The 25,581-nt window shown below is 42.1% G+C and overlaps 1 protein-coding gene across 1 annotated transcript; it reads left to right on the forward strand.

Moving 5' to 3' along the window:
• Window positions 1-5,568: 5,568 nt before the first annotated feature.
• On the forward strand, window positions 5,569-25,149 carry LOC127967833 (gastrula zinc finger protein XlCGF57.1). The gene is made up of 3 exons (XM_052568564.1): window positions 5,569-5,636; window positions 7,914-8,034; window positions 21,364-25,149. Exons 2-3 carry the CDS (start codon window positions 7,950-7,952, stop codon window positions 22,962-22,964), a joined length of 1,686 nt encoding a protein of 561 aa, XP_052424524.1. The 5' UTR covers window positions 5,569-5,636; window positions 7,914-7,949; the 3' UTR covers window positions 22,965-25,149.
• The last annotated feature ends 432 nt before the right edge of the window (window positions 25,150-25,581 follow it).

Raw genomic sequence — 25,581 nt, forward strand, 5'->3', positions numbered from 1 at the left:
GCGCCAACATTTTACAGAACTGCCACTTTCCTGGAGTCTCGGAATTACAATGTGTCAGGTTCTGAGAGATCTAAGATTCCAAAAAATGATTTAATTAGAATACCATGAAGTATTGTGAAATACTATATATTAAGACTTTATATATAGGCTTTATGAACAGATTAGAGTGACTCGTGAAGGACCAGCATCACCTCCTCTTGTCCAATGGTTTGAGGAACATATCTTCCAGAATCCGGGATTAAGATTTAGGAGCTCATTTTTATTCCACCTCCTTTCCTGAAAGTCTGTCTTGCAGAATTTACTAAAAATTAATCTTCACATTAATTCCTAATTATTTGCAATTCTTTTTGTCAGCTCTTGACCTGTTTTTTTCTTCTTCTTTTCTGACCTCATGACCCAGTCAGCATTTTTTGTACAATGGTCAAGTCTTAACTTATCCATTTCTGTATTGCATTTGTGTTTGATATTTCTCATGGGCTTTACAGTTTGAGTTAAAACTCTTTTTTAGCGCATTTCATCTGTAAAAGAAAACATGCCCAATAATTCTGCACACATGAATATAAGGAGTTTTTCTCTTCCAAATAATGGTAGTTATTAAGATTGATATGGTTTGGAATTGGTAAAATGTGCTTGGAAAAAAATCACAATAAAACAATGTTTTAATGTTTAATTTGGAATATTAACTGACATGAATGAATGCTATATAAATATTGTTCATGTTAACATAATGTTTATAAATGAAATCTTATTGTAAAGTGTTAATAAAGTTATATATATATATATATATATTGTTCTGTGAATGTGATTTTAAAGTCTAGATGATTCGGATTAACCCTTTAACTGCCATATCATTTAAAACCTCACTGCCAGAGGGATATTGTGAATGCATGTGCCCGCTGGGCACAGTTTACCTGATGCCACCGGGGGTGGCGATGGCATTGGTGGCTTGAGCCCGCCATCGCTGCTTGCAGCTATATTTATTATTATTATTCTTCTTCTCCAAAATGAATCGCATTTTTGAGGGCCTAAACATGCTCGAAAAGTCATGAAACTTTGCACAAACCTCAGAACTGGCGAAAATTTACGTCTGATATGGGTTTCAGAAGTGGGTGTGGCAAAATGGCTCAACAGCGCCACCTATACACGTTCAACGGTGTGCGCCTCGAGCTACGTTTCATGTACATGTATGAAAATCGGTATACACATGTAACTCTCCAATACCTACAAAAAAGTCTCTTGGAGCAAAATCCGAAACCCAACAGGAAGTTGGTTATTACTAATATTATGAGCAAATTTTGTGTCATTTTTGTCATTTCCATGCGTTGTATTTTAACGAACTCCTCCTAGAGATTCATTCAGATCAACACCAAATTTGGTATGCCTAATCTGAAGTCCTTTGCGATGTTAAATTGCGAAGCTTTTGAGTTTTCGTTAATGGGTGTGTCCGTGGCGGCCTGGCGAATTTCGATGATTCGCCATGAAACAGGAAGTTGCTATAACTCAGACATACAATGACCAATCTGCCCCAAACTTCACATGTTTGATGAGACTCCTGACCTGAACAGATTGACATGCTCATATTCAGTTATAGTCATAGCGCCACCTACTGGCAACAGGAAGTGACATATTTTACACTGCAATGAACTACTCCTAGAAATTTTATGACATCAATGTATTTTTTGTGGTCAGTCTAATCTAAAGGCCTGTGCGATAGTAAGTTGTGAAGATCTTGAGTTTTCGTTTAAAGGCGTGTCCATGGCGCCGTCACGAAGTTCGATGTCTCGCCATGGGAATAAAAGATGTTATAACTCAGGCATAAAATGTCCGATCTTCCCCAAACTGCACATGTGTGATAAGAGTCCTGGCCTGAACACATCTGAAGGCCAAAATTCCATCAGGTGTGGCAAAATGGCTCGATAGCGCCACCTATACACTTTCAACAGAGTGCGCCTCGAGCTATGTTTCACGTACATGTACAAAAATCGGTATACACATGTAACACACCAATACCTACAAAAAAGTCTCTTGGTACGAAATCCGAATCCCAACAGGAAGTCGGTTATTTAGAATTTTCTCTGCAAAATTGGCGTTGTTTTTGCCATTTTCAGGGGTTGTACTTTAACGAACTCCTCCTAGAGATTTATTCAGATCAACACCAAACCTGGTCAGTGTAATCTTAAGCCCTTTGCAATGTTAAATTGCGAAGATCTTTAGATTTCGTTAAAGGGCGTGTCCATGGCGGCCTGACAAATTTCGATGTTTCGCCATGAAAAAGGAAGTTGCTGTAACTCAGACATACAATGTCCAATCTGCCCCAAACTTCACATGTTAGATGAAGCTTCTGCCCTTAACAGATCTACATGCCCACATTCAGTTATAGTCATAGCGCCACCTATTGGCAACAGGAAGTGACATGTTTTACGCTGCAACAAACTACTCCTATAATTATTTTGAGATTAACATATATTTTGTGGTCATTCTAATCTATAGGCCTGTGCAATGTTAACTTTTGGAGATCTTGAGTTTTTGTTAAAGGGCGTTTCCATGGCGCCATGACAAAATTTGATGTCTTGCTACAGCAAGAGAAGTTGTTGTAACTCAAGCATAAAATGTTCAATCTTCCCCAAACTTCACATGTTTGATAAGAGTCCTGGCCTGAACACCTCTGAAGGCCAATATTCCATTATAATGATAGCGCCACCTGCTGGCAACGGTAAGATTGGCACATATATGGGATATACTTTGATATATTCCATTTATATTTAGGACATTAAATGCATATTTCTCAACGTTCACCTTTTTACTAAAGCCACACGATGGCGGTGAGCCCGGGTGCGAGGGCCCGTTCATCGCTGCTTGCAGCTTTAATTACTAATATTAATAATGTTCATCGTCTGGTTGATTATAAGCTACTACTAAATATTTTAGAAACATAATTTGCAATGATTTGTATCATAAAAACACTATAACAAATAAACTTGAATTGAATAAAAATGAGATAATCAGCTTGATAGTTCTGCAATAATGGAGCAGTTTTGGGCACCACTGATTTCCACTGTAGGGACAAAATTGTATAGGTGTAAAAATACTGTGGAACTGCTTGGTTACAAATATTCTTTAAAATATATTCCTCTGTGTTCACCAGAGCAAAGACATTCATACATGTTTGGAACAACATTATAAATGATTAAAACTCTTTAATCAGTGACACCGATATACATTATAATAGATTAGCTGATGATGCTCTCGCTAGCTGTCAAATAGTGTTGCCCTTTGATTACACTCGCAGGTCCTAAAGCTGCACATGAGCATGTTCTTGCAGGTCATTTAGGGATTGGAAAAACTTATTACTGTCTCACGAAGTACTTCTATTGGCCTGGAATTAAGTCTAGAGGTCCAAATCTGGACACCAGTACATCTTGACAATAATGTGTACTGCGACTCACTTTCCCGAGGCTATCCCTCTGCATACTTTAAAAGGTAAAACTGTAGTCAAAGAACTAGTTAAGTTTCTTTCTACTTTTGTGTTACCACGAGTCATCCAGATGGACCAAGGGACTAACTTCACTTCAGAGTTGTTTGTGCAGGTGTTTAAAAGAGCTCAGTGTCAAGCGATTATCACCCACAGAGTCAAGGTGCTGTGGAACGCTTTCACCAAACTCTTAAGTTGATTCTGTGTTCAGATTGTTTCGAGTCTGGGAAAGACTGAGTTGAAGGCTTAGGGCCGATTCATAGTCAACGCGAGAAACGCGAGCAAGCAACGCGAGCGACGCGCTCCCTTTCATAGTCTAAACAGTGAACGCAAGCGTCACGGGTGATGCGTGTATGCAATACACCGCTCACGCAACAGGGGGTAGTAGAGTCGGGTGATATTAGTAGAGTCGGGTCGCGTGATATTCAGATCACAATGGCAACTGAAGAGGAGTGTATTCTGTTGCTGATGAACTATCGTATAAATGTGGATGAATACGTATAAGTTCGCATAATTTTTCCTCTTCAGCCGCCAATGTATTCAAACCTTCTTCTTCTGTACACAATATACTTGAATTAATGTACAATACTTGCAATGTCGCCCCCACCGACAACGCATGGTATTGCGTGAATTGGCGCGTCTAGGACGACACATTTGGCTACGCACCGACGCATAATGGCGGCCGAAGCGTAACGATGCGTAGTCTCAGGGACACGTATGCCTACAGATGCGTTGACTATGAATCGGCCCTTACCCTTGCTGATGTTTGCTTCCAGAGAAACAAAACTGGAGTTAACTGGGTTCAGTCCAGAAGAACTGGTGTTCGGCCATACTGTGAGGGGTGCTCTTAAACTGCTGCAGGAACAATTACTGTCTGCAAATCAAAGCCCAGTGTCTGTGTTGGATCATGTCAGCTGTTTTCATGAGAAACTTCATCAAGCTCATGATTTGCTAAAAGTCAGTTGTTAACTGCCCAGGCTAAAATGAAGACCTATTTTGACCACAAAAGTCTGAACCGCAGCTTCCAGCCAGGGGACTCTGTATTAGTGTTGCTCCCTATTCAGAAATCTCCTTTACAGGATAGATTTGCTGGTCTATACTCTATTAAAGAGAAAATGAGTGAAACAGACTGAAACACACCTGATTGTAAGAGAAAGACCAGGGTATGTCATAAACATGCTGAAAGACACATGTGAAGACATGGTGTGTCGAATAAGTAGGTTCCCTGTGCTGTTTCAAACTACTGTCATTTATCATGACTTTGATGTTGGAAACGCCCCTCCTGTCAAACAGAACCTAATCAGGTTAACCACCAAAAACGTGAGCTAATGAGAGAGGAAGGCGATACTTGTTGCAGCATGGTTTCGCTCAACCCAGTCGAAGCCTCTGGAGCTCACCGCGTTTGCAGCTGAAGTCTGACACTACGTATAGATTCCATACAGACTATCACAAAGTCAACAGTCTTGCTAAACCGGACTCTTTCCCATTACCTCGGATGGAGGATTGTGTTGACCGAATTGGTCCACTTTTTCTTTTGTCCATTTTGTTTGTACGTTCATCGACACAACTTAATTTTGGCTTAAGTAGCATATGTTACTCCCCTTGTCACCCCTAGACACAGAGGGGGATGAAAGAACTGCCTAAAATATACACTTGCCAGACGCAGAAGATGACATCACACATCTGCGACTTCTCTCCTCATGGTATTTAATTATTTACAAATAACCTGTAGTAGTATACTAACCCTGGAGAGTTTCCCGTCGCAAGCGTGAAAAACATAAGGAAAAAACTTATTTTCGATTATATTAGTATTTCCTGACAATATATCTGAAGTCTTTGCCTTTACAAAATGCCTTAATACAAAAATAAAACGTATGTAATTTTAGATAACGGTATGTTTGTCACTTTGTGAATGTTGCGATGCTGAATCTGGGGAGGTCAGGTGAGCCACAGGAAGACCTCATGTCTCACGACAAGCGCTTTATTCTGTGTTGTCGAGATCTTCTTGATCTCCCGAGGTATTCTGGAAAAAGAACGCAAGTCCATTGCGTTCTGGGAGCTGAGAAACAGCCTGAACGTTTTTCGTGTGAACAGGACTCTTATTTTGGCGAGGCCGTGTGACGTCATAAGGCTGCGCTGCGCGATTCTGCTGCTGGACAAAAAGGTTTGTGTTTTTCATCTTTTAAAGCGTTTAAGTCAGTACAAACCATTCATATAGTTTGGTAGAGAACTTAGAAATTAATTATGTTTTAATGTTAAGTTACAATGTGTCTAAAACTGTTAATGAACAGATTTGTGTGAGTAAAGTGCATCTACACAAAGTCACAGAAGAGATGCGTACCGATTTGACGTTGGATATTAGACCGATATTCAGCCGCGAAAATATGCAATAAATTCTTAGTGGACAAGTATAATTGTATAAAAAAGGCTTCTCTGGAACACAATATAACGTAGAACTGAAAACTCATCGCATTTCATTTGTTTTAATTCTCCTCGATTTGTTGTGACATATAAAGACTCGCTTAGGCCAGCTAGGGACCGTCCACAAAGTACACGGTCATGATAAAACGATCATTTCCCCACCAGAATGTTTTTATAATTAACCAAACAAGAACAATTCTTGCATCCAAGGTCTTTGAAAGATATAAAAGCAAACACTTATAATGCTCACTTCAATTTAAATAAGAAATATTGTAACACAACATTTGGCAGTGGTTATTATATTATTACTATTAATAAATATATTAATAAAATAAAAGCAATATTAAAAGCATTAGTATTCCATAATCCAGTTGTTATGCAGTAAATAAATAAATAAATAATACACTCTCCCGTATCAACCTTACGGTGTGTGTCTTGTGATTTGTTTTCAGAAGATGTTTTATATTTGTTTCAGTCACAGAACTATAACCGAAGCCACACTATTGAAATTCAGCAAATACTAGACACTGGTGAAGAGTGTTGCTTTGACTTGAGTTTGAGAATCTGCATTTTAATAAATTAATTTATAACACACACAGTTTATTACACAACTTCAGTGGGTGTGTCTTGTAACAGATTAGACAAACATGTTTAGTTGTGTTATAATAATTTGACCACCACTGCATATTATATATGAAATGCTAATCCAAAAAAGAAAAAAACTGCCCATATATATCGTATATTAGTTTATTGACATATAGTACATTCGTTTTTTGAAGCATATAAGTATGGAACAACACGAATCACAATTAATAGTGGACAGTTAAGGAGAAATAAGGGACGACTATCAAAAGAAAGAAAGAAAAGAAATGGAAAGGAATGGATTATTTATTTAATTCAATAGCATGTGTCCTGATTTACATATGAGTGTAAAACCTGAACTGAAATCAGAAACAAGACACACCTTTTGAAGTTGAAATAGAAGACTTTATTGATTTTAAAAGAACGTATAACTTTGAATGTCGTACTGGTTCAGAACAAGGGATGCCCCGATCCGATATTCAGATCTCACAAATCTCTGTTATAACACACTAAATATATGCATAATTAATGTTTTATAATGTCTACAATTCGTGTGTTATAATGAGAGGATTTGTGAGCATGCAAATGTCAGCACTGCATTGCTCAACGCTGCAAACATGCGTTATAGCCTAAATAGAAACTCTGCATACACTTGACATGCTAATCGTTTATATTTTATATTAGTTCATGTTGCTTTTGAGCAATAGATGAACAACCATTTATTTGTTTTAGATATTTTCTGCATAGATATTTCTATCATGCGTCAGTCCTGTGACTCATTTTCACACGAGTTCTCCCGCTCTCAGCATCATCATCCCGCGCCGCACTCGTTGCTTCAGGTCTAATCCACTGAACGCACTTGACTTGACAGTGTGTGTGCTACATCCTTTTACAATCGCGAGATCATAAAACACTGCATTCTGCCAGCAACGTAATGACGCACTAACCTATAGAGACCTCGGTTTGTAACTACACTCGAAGTTCTATTGTTAAAATTATAACGTGTTAAATTAACCCGTTACTAAAAAAGTAATCAAACTACAGTAACGTGTTACTGCCCAACACTACACATCATAAACGCACTGTTTGCTCACTGGCTCATAGAGAAACAGAGCTTTTCTCAACCAACTTAAATCAGACGATTCACTGTAGAGAATCTAAATACAAGAACAACAACACTAACATGTGAAATGAACCTCAAATACACTCACGATGACTGCATGAAAATGTGTTCTTTTATTGATCTGTAGTTCTAGTTTTGAGCACTTTTGTCTAATCAGGTCATTTAGTGTTTTTGTCTAATCAGGTGATTAACTCTCACTCTGACTGACTCCCTTACTAGTGTGCTGACTACTGAACTAGAGCTGATTGAGACACACCCAGAGATTTAGATTGGGTTTATCTTCCTGACTGCTAATTATTCTGATCTTAAACACAGAGAAACTCCCGCTGAAGTGACTGAGACACACAAAATATGGCAGTTATTAAAGAGGAGAGAGAAGACGTGAAGATTGAAGACACATTCAGAGTCAAACAGGAAGAGACTGAGACACAAACAGGTTGGGTTCTTTGGTCATTCATCTCTTTAACTCCATTTTATGCAGGAAGAAATACTAGGTGGGAGGGAAATTATAAGTTCAATGCTTTTCGTTCTCTTGCAAACGTTCCCCCAAGAAACTTTACATTCGATTGCAAACCATTTCAGACCTTTGCTATCACTTCATTATACAGTATGTTGCCAGACTGATATACGAGTTTTGGTTGGTTGGGGAAAATTGACACAGACACGAACACATAAATGAGTCATGGTGTTCATTTGTTTCTTTTAATGGCAGCAGTGAATAAACTAAACATGTAATTTATCCACAAAGTGTGCAGCTTTTGTCACTACAGTGTATCTTTCTATTAATATGTACACTATTAATTTTAAAATAATTAAACAATAAAAAAATATAGATGTAACTAAACTCACAACCAAGCAGAAGATGAAAATAAAGAATTCCAGAAGTGTAGTATGCGTTGCGAAAGCTAGACAGAAAATACCAGCAATTTTACACCTATAAGACCCAGTGACGTCGAAAGCGTCCTCTTATGCTGCGTTCACACCATCTGGCGCGAATAATTTCAGTGGTAAGTCAATGTAAAGACGTGTTTACGTGCGTCTGGAGGACTTGCGGTGCAGTAGACGTGAATTCGCCTCATTCAAAAATTGTCAGTAATACCTCCACCTTGCGCAGCTGTACCCGAGTGTCCCTGGGACATCAGTGCATTCGGAGCGCGTCTTCTCAACAGCTGGACATATAGTGAATAAAAAACACTCTGCTCTGGACCCCGAAAGTGTTGATCGACTTGTTTTCCTGTCCAATAAATTTGTAATGGCCCCAGCCTATTTGTGCATTTCATTATGCCTGCCTAGTGCCGTCTAGACTAAGTGTCGGTTACGTTCAATAAAAAAAACACATATGGCCTGTTCTCAAGTCCATTTAAAGTTTCATTTTTTGAACAGTTGTTTGAAATGGATTGAATCATTATTTTAAATAATCTTGGAGATATTTGAAATGCCTAAATCATAAATGCAGCCGGGTAGAAGCCTGCAGTGATGTTTTTCTTGTGTTATGGCAGCCGTCCCCTCTGCATATATATTTTTTCGAGAATGTTGCACTCCTGTTGCTGTTTGTTATTCTGCACTTCATGCCAATTGTGGCGAGTGGGGCGGGGCCGAGATGCGTGGGAACGAGGAGTGAGGCCAGGTGTAGTGATTGGAGATGAGCTACACCTGCGCCCCACCGCTAGTATCGAGTCCCACGTAGGAGATGGAAGGATATAAAACTGGAGTGACGACCGTGAAGGACGAGAGAGGACCAGGCCTGGGATATTATTTTAAGTTTTGGTTTTTATTTGCGCGCACCAGTCGTCCGCGAGGGGCTGGTGCGCCGTTGTGTATTTACTTTTGAGTATTAAAATGATTTTTGATTGTGCACCGGTTCCCGCCTCCTTCTTCCCGATGAATATGGAGATTTGCATATCGTTACAGTGGTGCCGAAACCCGGGAGAAGGAGGGACGCGCTGCTGAAGATCCCTCGCCACTGTGGTGAATCCGCAGTGCCCTCGAGCTGGCGAGGTACGTGCCGCCATTGACGCTCGAGGCGGTGGGCTGGAGCGAGTTGCCGGGGACGGGCGAGCTCGCTGCTGGCCGCCCACGACAAGGAGGGGCGGCTGCCGTCCGTGAGGGAGCGGAGGAGTCGGCGCCGTTCGCCAGGGGGCCGGAGCCTGCCGCCTCCGTGACGGAATCCGGAGGGGCAGGGAACGGGGGACTCCTGCCGCTGCCCAAAATCGGAGGAGCCGTCGCCGTCCACCGGGCGGCGGAGGAGTGTCGTGCCGTCCGCCGAGGGCCGTCCAGTGCCACCGCCGGGCACCACGGAGGAGATCACCCAGCTGGTGGAGGGCCGAGCAGCAGTGCGTCTGGGAACCGGATTTTTTTTTTTTTTTTTTTTCCTCTCTCCCCTCTCTCGTCCCTGTCGCTCCTCCTTCCATCTCCTTTTCTCTCGCCTCGTCTGTCCTACCCCCAGGTTCCTGCAGGTCCCCGTGAGCGGTCCCCCCCCGGAGGGAAGGGGGGGGGGGGGGAGTAGAGCGCAGTCTCGGGAGTACCCCCCGGCCTGCGAGGGGCGATGGGGGTATGTGGCGAGTGGGGCGGGGCCGAGAGGCGTGGGAACGAGGAGTGAGGCCAGGTGTAGTGATTGGAGATGAGCTACACCTGCGCCCCACCGCCAGTATCGAGTCCCACGTAGGAGATGGAAGGATATAAAACTGGAGTGACGACCGTGAAGGACGAGAGAGGACCAGGCCTGGGATATTATTTCATGTTTTGGTTTTTATTTGCGCGCACCAGTCGTCCGCGAGGGGCTGGTGCGCCGTTGTGTATTTACTTTTGAGTATTAAAATGATTTTTGATTGTGCACCGGTTCCCGCCTCCTTCTTCCCGATGAATATGGAGATTTGCATATCGTTACACCAATAAATAAGAAATATTGCTGACGTGTGTTTCCAGCGCTCTCTTTACGTTCGTCCGTTATTTGACGTTGAAAAAGGAAACGTCTTTTTTTAGACATGGAAAATCAATTTTACAATCGATTCAATGAACACTTATGTCTTAAAAATCGAAAATGCTTTTTTCACAAAAGTGACAGCCCTAGTCAGAAACGTCTGGCCCATTTATTGAGATCCGCATGCATGCTGCAAGATTGTCTCCTCGCAGCCTATTGCGGATGTTTGTCTTGACCTTCAAATGCATTAACTGTTAAATGTGATCGCTTAACATATAGCTAAAAGCAACAAATCCTATTGTGAAAAGTGTGTATTACCCTCTTCATGGTTGAGAAGTCCCTTTCACAGTTTACACTACTGACTAGGACCGTCAGAGCAATAGAAGCCAGCCGGCTGATGGTTGGGTACAGGACCCCAAACTCCTCATATTTTGAGGATAGTTCAGACAGTATTGCCAGCTGTGTCTTGTTCTGAAAAGGTTAAAAATTATATCAGTTACACGGTGTACTGTTCATGATAATGCCATCTAAAAATGTCATATTTGTAAGTTACCTTAAGTGGACCTAAGACCACTTGCTCCTTGAAAGAAGCCCATTCTTCGAGGACTGTTCCAAAATCGACACAGGAACAAAACCTCTCTAGTAGTATCCTGCGTTTTGTGTGTACAGTGTCATCAGGGAGTGTAGCTGCTTGTGGACCGACTATTCCAACCTCACAGAAACGTCTCTCGAGATGGGCAATGAGGCCATCCAAATATGGATCCATCACCTAATCAAACACATGAAAAATCTCAGTAAATTATTAGTGTAAATAAAACCGTGCAACAGCTATATTTAATTAAGATCAATAAAGTCAGACAAAAGCCACATAATCATACCTGTGATTGAAACCTTTGCCAGTTGTCCTGTCTGACTCCTGCATTACCCCCTCTTCTCCCACTTTCCTGTTCAGCAGAGATGCAGAATGCACACAGTCCTGAAGGGTCTTCCAAATTTTGGGTCAACTTACTCAGGTGTGAGCCAGGTTAATGACCACCAGAATGTTTTTGCCCTTTATTAAGGCCAGGATGACATGTACCTGGAAAAAATAAGCATATTGTCTCACTCATGTGAAAAGATTAATTGTGGGAACCTATATAAACAAAAATAAATAAACAAGATAAAACATAGCAGTTGAGTTAAGTTACCTGCTCTTTGATTGCCAAGAACATGACGTGCTCCTTCTGAAAGAGCTTAGAGAGGCGTGCCAGGTGAGGGAGCACATCAGCTTGCAGATGTTAAAAGCTTACACTGTGAGTACAACTACCTCATGTGAATGTCTAGCTGTCTGCACACAGATACATCTGTGGTCTCATCCATCTCCAAGCCTGTGGCTCGTGACTGAGAAATATCCCTCAATATTGGGTTTTCAATGACAGTTGCCAGAATTTCAAGCATTTCATCAATTATTCTATGTGATCTATAGTTGGTGCTTTTGCCATTCTAAGAAATGGAAAAGATGCTTGACAAGTAAATGCAGTATGAATTCTTTAATTTTATGCAATAAACTTTCTATTACTTGTCAATATATGGATCACATAAGACAAATAAGAAGTAAGCTAACAATTTACAAAAGAAGCTTACATTGAGCTTGTCAAAATAGGTGCTGCCCAAAAGATCAGCTAATTGCAGGAAGGCTGGATAGTTGGTGTGGTGGGATATTTCATGCTTTATTTACCCAGTACAAGCACTTGAACGCCCCCACCACAGCTTCATGTTCCAGGACAGCTGTGGGCTCAAATGATGCAAGGACGGTGTTGCCTGAAATCAAGTGAATCATTTGTAATAAAGAATCAAACATATTATTGATCGAATCATAATAAAATAAAATGACCTGCTATCAAACTTGACTGGCGCTGACAGGCTGTTCTGTGATGCTCAGATGACATATATTTGTCAAGATCTGTCAAGACTTCAAAGCCCTGCAGAGAGTTGTGCCCTTAGCTGAGCGCATCTCTGGGTCTGCTCTCCCCTCTTTGCAGGACATCTACCTCAAACACTGCAGAAGCAGAGTTGCTAAAATCATCAAAGACTTCATCCACCCCAGTAACTATCTTTTCACTTTGCTGCCATCTGGTCAGAGCTTCCGTAGCCTGATGGCAAAAACTGAGAGACTCAGGAGTATCTTCCCCCAGGCCATCAGACCTCTAAACTCAAAACAAGAGCACAAACCTAATGTTTTTATTGTGAGTGTGCACAAATGAAAGTAAACACTTTTCTGTCTCAGCTGTTTTGATCGCAACGGAGCCTGGCGCACACGTATATTCTAGCGATTCAAACTTACATCACAGTCTGTTGATTATAAAAATAAAATAGTCAACTGAACATTTAAAAGGTTACACTGGTCAGTTCAAATAGACCAGTATACCGGTCCACTCTGCTGTTATGACAAGGAAATTTTTTCCTGTATGAAGAGGATCATCTTTTCCATTTATGTGCGAATGTGCATAAAGTACAAGCCTAGTTTACATTATAAATAAGTTTCACGAGTTCACATCTACGTATATTAATACCGTAAGTTTATGCGTATTTGGCGTGCTGTCCAGGTGGAGGGCTCCGAGCTCAGGATGTGCTCGAACCCAGAGTACTCCCCCCGGTTGTGGTAAGAGTAGATGGATCTATAAGTGAGGAGAAATGGGGTGGAGGAGGGATGCTGAAAACCGTCAATGAACAGAGATAGGTTCTGCTGTTATTTATACCTTGTCATGAGTTGATTACTGATTGGTCTCCACTTGTGTTAATCAGGTTAATGAACTGCGACTGTTCCTCCCGAACTTTGTTATAAAACAGCATTTCACGAGTTCACATCTACGTATATTAATACCGTAAGTTTATGCGTATTTGGCGTGCTGTCCGGGTGGAGGGCTTCGAGCTCGGGATGTGGCCCGAACCCAGAGTACTCCCCCCCCCAAAAACAAGAGAGCAAAAAGGACAGCCGCCGGACTACGAACCCCCCAAAACGCAGAGATTTGGCGGGCTGACATTTTTAGAAGTATGGTCTTTTGACCAGGAGATCTCGCATTGCCTCTGGCAGAAGTAGAGGAGCAGGCAGGTCCTGTTGGTTAATAGTTGAGGAAGAAGCGGTTACGATGTCGGGAAGACAGGCTCCACCGTCTGCCTGCGAGGTGTAATGATATATTGACTAGATGCGTACTGTGTCTGCTGGGAGGCTGAGGCTCGCTGGACAGATAGAGGAAACAAATTATATTCCTGCATCTGCTGGAAGACTGGCTCGCTGGATGAAGAACAGAAAGAGATGGATGCATACTGCGTCCACTGGGAGACTGAGGCTCGCTGGACGGGTAGAGGAATGAATAGGCATTTACTGCGTCCGCTGAGACACTAGTGCTCGTTGGACAGACAGAGGAAACCAATAGATATTACTGCGTCCGCTGGGAGACTGAGGCTCGCTGGACAGATATGGGAGACGAATTATGTCCCTGCGTCCGCTGGAAGACTGATAGAGACAAATAGATATTTACTGGGTCCGCTGGGAGACTAGTGCTCGCTGGACTGGTGGAGGCAAATGGGTATTTCTGCGTCCGCTGGGAGACTGAGGCTCGCTGGACGGACAGTTGAATGAATAAATATTTACTGCGTCTGCTGAGAGACTGGTGCTCGCTGGACGGACAGTGGAAACTAATAAATATTTACTGCGTCCGCTGAGAGACTCGTGCTCGCTGGACAGACAGTGTAAATGAATAAATATTTACTGCGTCCGCTGAGAGACTCGTGCTCGCTGGACGGACAGTGGAAACGAATAAATATTTACTGCGTCCTCTGAGAGACTGGTGCTCGCTGGACGGGCAGTGGAAACGAATAAATATTTACTGCGTCCGCTGAGAGACTGGTGCTCGCTGGACGGACAGTGGAAACGGATGAATATTTACTGCGTCCGCTGAGAGACTGGTGCTCGCTGGAGGGGCAGTGGAAACGAATAAATATTTACTGCGTCCGCTGAGAGACTGGTGCTCGCTGGACGGACAGTGGAAACGAATAAATATTTACTGCGTCCGCTGAGAGGCTGGTGCTCGCTGGACGGACAGTGGAAACGGATGAATATTTACTGCGTCCGCTGAGAGACTGGTGCTCGCTGGAGGGGCAGTGGAAGCGGATAAATATTTACTGCGTCCTCTGAGAGGCTGGTGCTCGCTGGACGGACAGTGGAAACGGATGAATATTTACTGCGTCCGCTGAGAGACTGGTGCTCGCTGGAGGGGCAGTGGAAACGAATAAATATTTACTGCGTCCGCTGAGAGACTGGTGCTCGCTGGACGGGCAGTGGAAGCGGATAAATATTTACTGCGTCCGCTGAGAGACGGTGCTCGCTGGACGGACAGTGGAAACGGATAAATATTTACTGCGTCCGCTGAGAGACTCGTGCTCGCTGGACGGGCAGTGGAAACGGATAAATATTTACTGCGTCCGTTGAGAGACTGGTGCTCGCTGGACGGGCAGTGGAAACTAATAAATATTTACTGCGTCCGCTGAGAGACTGGTGCTCGCTGGACGGGCAGTGGAAGCGGATAAATATTTACTGCGTCCGCTGAGAGACTCGTGCTCGCTGGACGGGCAGTGGAAACGGATAAATATTTACTGCGTCCGTTGAGAGACTGGTGCTCGCTGGACGGGCAGTGGAAACTAATAAATATTTACTGCGTCCGCTGAGAGACTGGTGCTCGCTGGACGGGCAGTGGAAGCGGATAAATATTTACTGCGTCCGCTGAGAGACTTGTGCTCGCTGGACGGGCAGTGGAAACGGATAAATATTTACTGCGTCCGCTGAGAGACTGAGGCTCGCTGGACGGACAGTGGAAACGGATAAATATTTACTGCGTCCGCTGAGAGACTCTTGCTCGCTGGACGGGCAGTGGAAACGGATATATATTTACTGCGTCCGCTGAGAGACTCGTGCTCGCTGGACGGGCAGTGGAAACGGATAAATATTTACTGCGTCCGCTGAGAGACTCGTGCTCGCTGGACGGGCAGTGGAAACGGATATATATTTACTGCGTCTGCTGAGAGACTCGTGCTCGCTGGACGGGCAGTGGAAACGGATAAATATTTACTGCGTCCGCTGAGAGACTGGTGCTCGCTGGACGGGCAGTGGAAACAAATAAATATTTACTGCGTCGGTTGAGAGACTGGTGCTCGCTGGACGGACAGTGGAAACGGATAAATATTTACTGCGTCCGCTGAGAGACTGGTGCTCGCTGGACGGACAGTGGAAACGGATAATTATTTACTGCGTCCGCTGAGAGACTGGTGCTCGCTGGACAGGCAGTGGAAACGAATAAATATTTACTGCGTCTGCTGAGAGACTGGTGCTCGCTGGACGGACAGTGAAAACGGATAAATATACTAGTGCTCGCTGGATGGGCAGTGGAAGCGAATAAATATTTACTGCGTCCGCTGAGAGACTGAGAGACTTTTAAATTAAAATTTTTGATTATGTTTGAAAATGGCGTATTATGCAGAGGCTAATGCGACTGGGAATGTGGGGCATCAAGCTGATCATGAACCCTTGTTGAAATTCACGTCGCCTATTGTGAAAACTGAACAGCTTATTTCAGTGAAATGGCTTAACATGATGAAATTTTTTTTTTTTTTTTTTTTATATATATGGGGGAGGTACAGAAAAGGCTCCTGCGGGAGCAGACACTGCTGCGGCAGTGAGGAGATACGAAAGGGGCTCCTGCGGGAGCAGACACTGCTGCGGCAGTGAGGAGATACGAAAGGGGCTCCTGCGGGAGCAGACACTACTGCGGCAGTGAGGAGATACGAAAGGGGCTCCTGCGGGAGCAGACACTGCTGTGGCAGTGAGGAGATACGGAAAAGGCTCCTGCGGGAGCAGACACTGCTGCGGCAATGGGGAGATGTGAAAAAGGCTCCTGTGGAAGCAGCTATAAATTTTACCCATCCAAAGTGCACACACAGCAGTGAACGCACACACACCGTGAACGCACACCCGGAGCAGTGGGCAACCATTTATGCTGCGGCACCCAGGGAGCAGCTGGGGGTTCGGTGCCCTGCTCAAGGACACCTCAGTCATGGCATGGCCGGGCCGTGACTCGAACCCACGACCCTAGGGTTAGGAGTCCACTCTCTAACCACTGGGCCCCGAGTTCCCCCTCCTTGACTGTGGGAAGAGTAGACAGGTTAGTAACGTTTTCAACCTTTGTTCATTTTCAACCAATATGGAGGAAGTTTTTACAGTATAAAATAAGAGGCAAAAAATTATTTTACTATTGTAAATATGAGTTTATGACCGCATTTATAATTAAACCACGGTAGCAATAAATTTACCGTTGTCTGAGACGTCATGAACTGTTCTTTAGCATCATGACCATAGAATGTAGTCATGGTTCTGCAAGGTTTAGCATGGTTTCCAGAGATCTGGAGCTGATTCTGGGTAGCTCGGTGATTTGTGACTGTTGTCTCGTGGCACGCTGTCTTTTAAGGGGCCGGTCACCTATCACCCCCTTTTTTTTTTTTTTTTTTTTTTTTTCTCTCAGGCGCGTCCGCACCGCATCGAGTTGAAAACATCTCAACTTTTCAGGATGCCGCAGCGCAAGAATATCAGACCTGAACCAGGAAGTTGGTCACCAGATCACAGGGTAACCAGTTAAATTGCATGGAGAGCGCCTAGATGTTCCTCTGAGGTGCTCGCTCATCGCAGTTGTGCTGCCGTGGTACACCATATCGGTTTTGCAAAGGGAACAAAGAGACGTTTTATTTGTCCTCTGTTTAAAGTATTCTCATACTTTTAATAACAGTGGTCTCTGTTTGTGATAGAATGCAACTTCTTCATTCGCCGTATGCCATTATGCGAGATGTAAACAGTGTGACGCGTCCACGAATTTCGACGTATTTTTGTAGTCGACGTAAACGATGATGTCGACGCGTCGTTGCAGCACTAATTAGTGGTGGAATTATGATTCTTTCTAGAGATTCGTTCATTTTCGGTTCATTCACCAAAATGATTAGTTCAGAGATAATTTCTTCGTTTTACACAAAATATGCCAGCAGGTGGCAAAAGAGTGTATTATGTGTTATGTCTTACGTCAACGAACGCATTCACTTGTTACAAAAACTGATCTGGCTTTATTAAAATGTGTGTATAATCGCGTTCAATATATGAAGTCTAATTGAGTTGTTCAGATGAACAAAGTACAGGGTTTCTTGCCTAATTAGCATTTTAATTGTTTGGTCAGACAGTTTGTATATTATATATTCACATCCATAAATCGGGGATTAACCTTTCTTTTACGGTCTATGGATTAAACGTGGAGTTGCTAAATATCAAAACGAGCGTATGTGCACAGTACTGTACCTATAACTGCGCTTTGCATTTTCGAGATTGACATGCTAAAATAGCAGATTAACCCAGTTTACTCTAATTCATTTCGTTCACAAACAAGGTAAGCTATGTGCCAGTTCATTTAATTCACAAACGACATGTATCCGTTCATTCAGTTCGTTCACGAATGACAAGTGTGCCAGTTCAGTCATTTCACTCACGAACGGTAAGATCTCTAGATCTAGTTCAGACTCATATGAAACTCGTTCATTGAAGGGCGTATTCGTTACTACATTCAACAAATCACATACTCTGTCACATCTCATACTCGAAGGCTATCGGCTCGATGTTGAGTAATTCTTTGACAGGATGAAACGGTTGTTACCCGGTTCACTGAGCTGCGCATGCGCTGCTTAAAGCGCCGCGCTGCTATGAAGGGTGGAACTTTACTGAACGAGAAATAGGAGTCCGTGGATAACATGAACGATTTGTTTCGCCTAAAAGATTCGTTCACCTAAAAGATTCGTTCAAAAGAACGATTCGTTTACGGACGACACATCACTAGCACTAATGGATACATCTGGAACACTGGTTTCACGTTGTAGTATAGACTGTGGAAACAGAGGCTTCTGAAAACTATGAGAATCATTATGCAATGAAAATCATTATGTCTGTAAATCGTACCAACAGACATGATTATGGCAATAACGTTAATTGCAGTTATGTGCTATTCACTTACAAGCAGTTCTAAGGATATTTACTTGCATGCTTTCATATTACGGTCCTAGGGAAAAACTCAGAATTTACTCACACTGCTGTCCTGCGGCAAAACGAGAGTATAGTGATCACGCCAGTAGATGGTGAAATATGTCCCCAAAGAAATTGGTCCTGCCAGAATAATTGCATGAAACTTGTCTGTAAAACCTCAGTGAGGTTTAAACATGCACGGTAAGGCAGATGATATCTTTGAACATTTCAGTGTGGATGATGACTACCTCATGGCCTGATTTAACAAACTTTAAGCCTCCTTTCCACAGCACGCGACATTTGTACACGATTGTCGCATTTCTCCCTCTCGCGGCAGGCGTGCTTAACTTTCAAACTGGTCGTGCAGTAACTGTTACCTTGACATGTTCACCATGGTAAAGTTAATAATTTGAATGAATATAATGTATAATGTATGAATACATCGTCACAAATCAGATTACCCCCTAAATAAAAACAGTAGGTTTTATGGGGCTAATCACGTAAATAATGGTTTAATAATTATTTCTGCCATAATTATTATGAACCACCATTTTACATAAATTATGTTGAAGAATAATGTCAAGGTTAACAAAATATAGTTAATTCTGACCTCGCACCGAAAGATCACATCCGGTCGGGCGTTTGCACACGGCCTGGTCGCAGAAGTTTAAATATTTGAACGCATCCGAGGCTCAATTTCGATCTGAATTTCCACATACATATGTGATCGGAACTCCACGCGGCTCTCGCACTACTTCTGGCCGCAAACCTGTATTTACCGTCTTCATCTGAAAATGTATTGATTTATGACGCACGGTCTGCGCCGCTAGAGGAGGCGGCCTCAAACTGCGCCTCGGCCGGAAAAAGCCGCGGTGAAAGGCTGAGCCGCTGCGGGAAGTGAAAGAGGCTTGCTGCAGTAAGAACTGAGGAGCGGGCTGGTTGAATGCCTGCTGGTGCTGCGGTCTTGATCGGATCAATTGTGGTGTCAAGCGAGGCGAGCTTGAACTTTGCACGGTCTATTGGCCACGACGTGTGGCTTGGCAAGAAGAACAGCTGTCGCGATGACGTTTGATGGTGCTCAACGGCCGTGTTTAATGATCATGGTCAGCAAAGTAGCAGATCTGAAAAATCACCGGTATGGATCTCCTTGTTGGAAGGAAGATTTCGTCTGTGATAAGATGACAGACAGCGAGAACCGGGATGCTGAAAACCGTCAATGAACAGAGATAGGTTCTGCTGTTATTTATACCTTGTCATGAGTTGATTACTGATTGGTCTCCACTTGTGTTAATCAGGTTAATGAACTGCGACTGTTCCTCCCGAACTTTGTTATAAAACAGCATTTAACATTCAAATACATTGTGAACATGGAAACATTTGGATTTGTGTCGAAATTAGACATGAGCAATAACCTCCAAATAAATCTAGCCAAAGCCATGCTCACTCATACTCATATGCCGGATTTATAAAAACAAATAGGCCTACCGGAATGCAGAAATTCAAAATCTGACATTTTCCAGAACACAAAGCACCAGGATCAAATTAATGCCGTGTTCCAGGCGACCCCTAACCCGTATTTTCCTAACCTTAAACCTTAATCTAATTACCTGTCATTCACTCATTCACTGCTTAAAATGGCGGTTTCAGGTGGTTTGTCGACGTTGATGCCACCTTCACATAAAATTCAGAGGTATGAAAGCATTTTAGATTTCGAAAGCAAGACGACGATGATAGTGTTGTGGACAAGAACAAAGAATTTTTCATCTTGCATCAAAATTGTATTTATTTAAAATAATTGTATGCATTTGAAAATTAGAGATGGGTTCTGTTTTAATGTACCCAAGTGTACCTAAAACTAGTACTAGATCGAAGTACTCCGGGAGCTGACGCCACTCAGCACGCGAAACAACAGTGGCAACCCGACGGGATAATATTGCCTATGGATGCAGTGTTTATGCAAGTGGTACACGCTGAAAAAAAAAAAAAGATTTTAGGACAATATAAGGTTGCAATAAAATGTATAATCTACCTACAATTTCTTGTGCTCAGGAAGTTTGGTGTGACTTGCCTGGAACGTAAAGCCATATTAATGTAAAATTCTGATAGTGTTTTCTGAGTGCACAGAATGTGGCTGTCATACGGCATGAACACTAAAGTTCTCTTTTACACATAAGTTTATGTTAAGGAGATAAAAGTTACAAAAACAAAGTCGATTATGTCTGTGAAGGTAAACAGCTGGGAAGAAAGTGCATGTGTATATTAGATCTTCATATAAGTGAGAGTAATTTAATATACAGTACCCACTGCTGTCTACACTGTAAATATGAGTCAAACAATAAAATAAAATCAGAAAATCATAATAATAAGATTTTTAAATGCAGTAAAGGAAGGATAAATAGTGGACTGTTAACAGCTCACTCAGGGCGGGTCTAAGGTAATATAGGTTTATACTGTTTTACTTTATTGTTGTATGTCTGTATTTATGTAGCACTATGGTCCTGTGAGGCACAACATTTCGTTTTACTGTATGTCCACACATGTAGCAGAATGACAATAAAGATCAACTTAAACTTAAGGATCCAAACAAAAAATGTGTGCAGAGCTCTTATGAGGGTTTTCATGAAGGGTAGTATTTGAGATGTGTCCTTAAGAAAGTTAAGAGTTAACGGTGTTCTGGGATTACAGGTCTAAATGTTTCATGTCTGTTGCTTTGTGCCATTCAGCTAGTGTTGACTTGTTTTTGTTTCTCTTCACACTAGACCTGATGGCACTGAAAGAGGAGAGTCAAGAACTGAATGAAATGGAAGAGAAAAATGTCATGCCTGAAAAAGAATCTTTCAGTTACTCACAGAACCATAAAGCAGAAGCTAGAAATCTTAATACCCACATGACGATTCACACTCCAGAGGAGCTTTACACCTGCAAACTGTGTGGGAAGAGTTTCTCACTAAAAGGGAATCTGAAGACTCACATGAGAATTCACACAGGAGAGAAGCCATTCAAATGCTCTCAGTGTGGAAGGACTTTTACACAGAAAAAAACCCTTACGGTCCACATGAGAATTCACCCCGGAGAGAAACCTTACACCTGTAAACCATGTGGGCAGAGTTTCACTGAAGAACAAGACCTTAAAGGCCACTTGAAAATCCACACTGGAAGGAATATGTTTACATGCCCTCAGTGTGGAAAAAGTTTTATTCAGAAAAAAAACCTTGATACCCACATGATAAATCACAGTGGAAAGAAGCTTTACACCTGCAAACTGTGTGGAAAGAGCTTCTCTCTAAATAAACATCTTAAGGCTCACATGAAAATTCACACAGAAGAGAAACCGTTCACATGCTCACAGTGTGGAAAGAGTTTTAAAGGCAAAAGAGGTCTTAATGTCCACATGAGAATTCACACTGGAGAGAAACCGTTCACCTGCTCTCAGTGTGGAAAGAGTTTTAAGCAGAAAAGAGATCTAAATGTCCACATGACCAATCACACTGGAGAAAAGCCTTACGGATGCAAACTGTGTGGGAAGAGCTTCAAGCAAAAAGAAACTTTTAAGACTCACATGAGAATTCACACTGGAGAGGATCCGTTTGTTTGTGATCAGTGTGGAAAGAGCTTCAGATGTAGAGAATACCTCAATCATCACATGAGGATTCACTCAGGAGAGGACTGTTTTATATGTCATCAGTGCGAAAGGAGTTTCACAGAGAGGAATCAACTTGAGAATCATGTAAAAATTCACATCGGGGAGAAGCCTTACATGTGTCATCAATGTGGAATGAGTTTCACAAATAGATTAAACCTGGAGGATCACATGATAATTCACTCTGGAGAGACGCCTTTCACCTGCAGACTGTGTGGAAAGAGCTTCACAATTAAAGGAGACCTTAATATTCACATGAAAGTTCACTTTGGAGAGCAGCCTTACAAGTGTCATCAGTGTGAAGAGAGTTTCACAGACAGGAATAACCTTGAGAGTCATGTAAAAGTTCACATCGGGGAGAAGCCTTTCTTGTGTCCTCATTGTGGAAAGAGTTTCTCACACAGATCAAACTTTGAGTATCACTTAAGAATTCACACTGGAGAGAAGCCTTTCAGCTGCCCTCAGTGTGGAAGGAGCTTCACAGTTAAAGGAAACCTTACACTGCACATGAGAGTTCACACTGGAGAGAAACCTTACAAGTGTCTTCAGTGTGAAAAGAGTTTCAGAATTAAAGGAAACCTTAAGATTCACATGCGAGTTCACACTGGAGAGAAGCCTTACAAGTGTGTTCAGTGTGACATGAGTTTCACATATCACATAAGCCTGAAACAGCATTTGCAAAATCATTGTGAAAATAATTTCTCGTTTTCCTTCATGTGACGAGGTTTTTAAAAAGCAAAAATCTGTGTATTCACTCTGAGGAGAGACAATTTAATTGTGATCAATGCAATAAAATCAACACACTTATCCGTATTTGAATTCATGTAAATGTGAGAGCCCGTTTATGTTCTTAGTATGACAATATAAAATGCATCTTCTTGAAATCACAGCTGAATGTGAGTTTGAATGTCCACCTTATTGACCAATTATTTATTTGCATTATTCTATCGTATTATATACTACATCTCTTTATACAGGCTTTACCTTGAGCTTTATTATTTTATTTTATGCATGTTTACTGCAGAGAGAACACCTGACCATCTTTGCTACAGTTTAAAATGTTATATGGTTGAGGTAGACACCTTTTAATTTAGATTATGTAGAGGTGTTGCTAATTGTCATAAAAGTTCATTAGCTTTTCTGCAATGTCTTTGTGGGGTGTTTTGAATGTGCTGTAAAAGAGGGATGTATCTGGGGATCCCTTCAGTCATTCAGAAAAAAACAAAAGCCATGACTGTCCACGAAAGTACTTTCCACAAAAAAAGGGCATGCTCATGTTGGTATTGTTTGTGTCAACATATACAGAAGCAAGAAAAGGTTTGTGAGCACTACTGAACTGATTTGATGGCATGTTCAATAAAGACATTACATTCACAAAAATGTTGAAGAAGTAACTACCTGGTTGACCTGGATGACCCACAACTGATTTCTGAGATTAATGAGTCTCTTGTTTGTCCTTAAAAATGTAACTGTCCACGACTCTTCAGAAAAATTATCTTGGTCCTGCACATTCTTCTTAGGGTGCTTTTACACTTGGTTCACTTGCCTGGTCTGAACCCGAGTTCGGTTGCTCCCCCCGCCCCCGCTGGACTGTATTCATTTTATAATATTTGAGTCTGAACCGCGGTTCGCTTGTGTCATCAAGCCAGCAGCTGTTTACCCCGTTGTTTGGTAACGTCAGCACAGGAGAAGGCGACAAATGCATAACATTACTCTCTGCACTTTTATGTATTATGTTTTTGAACTGTTCGTTTTGTTTTTAAAGCTTCGGTAGATAACGGCACTTGCGTCTGTCTTACGAATGTACTGAAAATGGTCTAAAGAACGTTGAGTTTTATTGGATCTTAGTGTTGCGTTTGACACAATTGACCACAACATTCTTTTGCATAGACTTGAATACTTTGTTGGCATCAGTGGAAGTGCATTAGCATGGTTTAAATCGTACTTATATGACCGCCATCAGTTCGTAGCAGTGAATGAAGATGTATCATATCGATCACAAGTGCAGTATGGAGTACCTCAAGGCTCAGTACTAGGGCCGCTACTCTTCACGCTTTATATGTTACCCTTGGGAGATATCATCAGGAAACATGGTGTTAGCCTTTACTGTAATGCTGATGATACTCAGCTCTATATTTCTTCGCGGCCCGGTGAAACACACCAATTTGAAAAACTAATGGAATGCATAGTCGATATAAAAACTGGATGACGAGTAATTTCTTACTGCTAAATTCTGAAAAAACAGAGGTGTTAATTATAGGACCTAAAAACTCAGCTTTCAATCAACTAGAACACTGTCTAAGACTTGATGGTTGAAAGGACCTCTACATCCCTGAAAGACAGCGGAGACCAGGACAACTAGAGCCCCAGATACAGATCCCCTGTAAAGACCTTGTCTCAGAGGAGCACCAGGACAAGACCACAGGAAACAGATGATTCTTCTGCACAATCTGACTTTGCTGCAGCCTGGAATTGAACTACTGGTTTCGTCTGGTCAGAGGAGAACTGACCCCAACTGAGCCTGGTTTCTCCCAAGGTTTTTTCTCCATTCTGTCACCAATGGAGTTTCGGTTCCTTGCCGCTGTCGCCTCTGGCTTGCTTAGTTGGGGTCACTTCATCTACAGCGATATCGTTGACTTGATTGCAAATAAATGCACACTATTTAACTGAACAGAGATGACATCACTGAATTAAATGATGAACTGCCTTTAACTATCATTTTGCATTATTGAGACACTGGGCCCTATTTTTAATGATCTGAAATGCAAGTGTCAAAGCACCAAGCGCAAGTAACTTTGTGGGCGGGTCTCGGTGCTGTTGCTATTTTCCCAGCGGGATAAATGGCTCTTGCGCCCTGCGCAAATCTAAAATAGGTTGGTCTGAAGTAGCTTCATTATTCATAGGTGTGGTTTGGGTGTAACGTGAAATAAACCAATCAGAGCGACATCCAACATTCCCTTTAAAAGCAGGTGCGCAAGTTCCATTATGGATTGCTATTATTATGGTGTATTTACCAGGCGCACGCCAGGAGACTGATGTTCTTGTAAGAGCAGTGAAAGACAGAGAAGTTGTGTTGTATGGGGATGGGAGAATAATTAGCCTGAATAATTTGTAAGCTAGATTTATGCCTATTTTTTCACATCTTCGTGGTACACCACAATGATTTCCATCATCTCATGTGTTAATATTTTTTTAGTGTAACAATTTATGATTTGCAAAAATAACTGTTGCATCTGTGTAGATTACATGAGCAAAGTGTATGCATGCTGTGCACGCTATACATTATGGTCAAGCATGCGCCCTTAAAATAGCATAATGAGCAACGCGCCACTGACTT

This window comes from Carassius gibelio, chromosome A4 (genome assembly GCF_023724105.1).
Source record: "Carassius gibelio isolate Cgi1373 ecotype wild population from Czech Republic chromosome A4, carGib1.2-hapl.c, whole genome shotgun sequence".
Classification (NCBI taxonomy): Eukaryota; Metazoa; Chordata; class Actinopteri; order Cypriniformes; family Cyprinidae; genus Carassius; species Carassius gibelio.

What these genes read in the sequence shown, in the direction of transcription:
- LOC127967833 (XM_052568564.1), top strand. Translation starts at nt 7,950, where the DNA reads ATGGCAGTTATTAAAGAGGAGAGAGAAGACGTGAAGATTGAAGACACA. An exon ending in AGAGACTGAGACACAAACAG is followed by an intron (nt 8,035 to 21,363) that starts GTTGGGTTCTTT and finishes TCTTCACACTAG; the next exon opens with ACCTGATGGCACTGAAAGAG.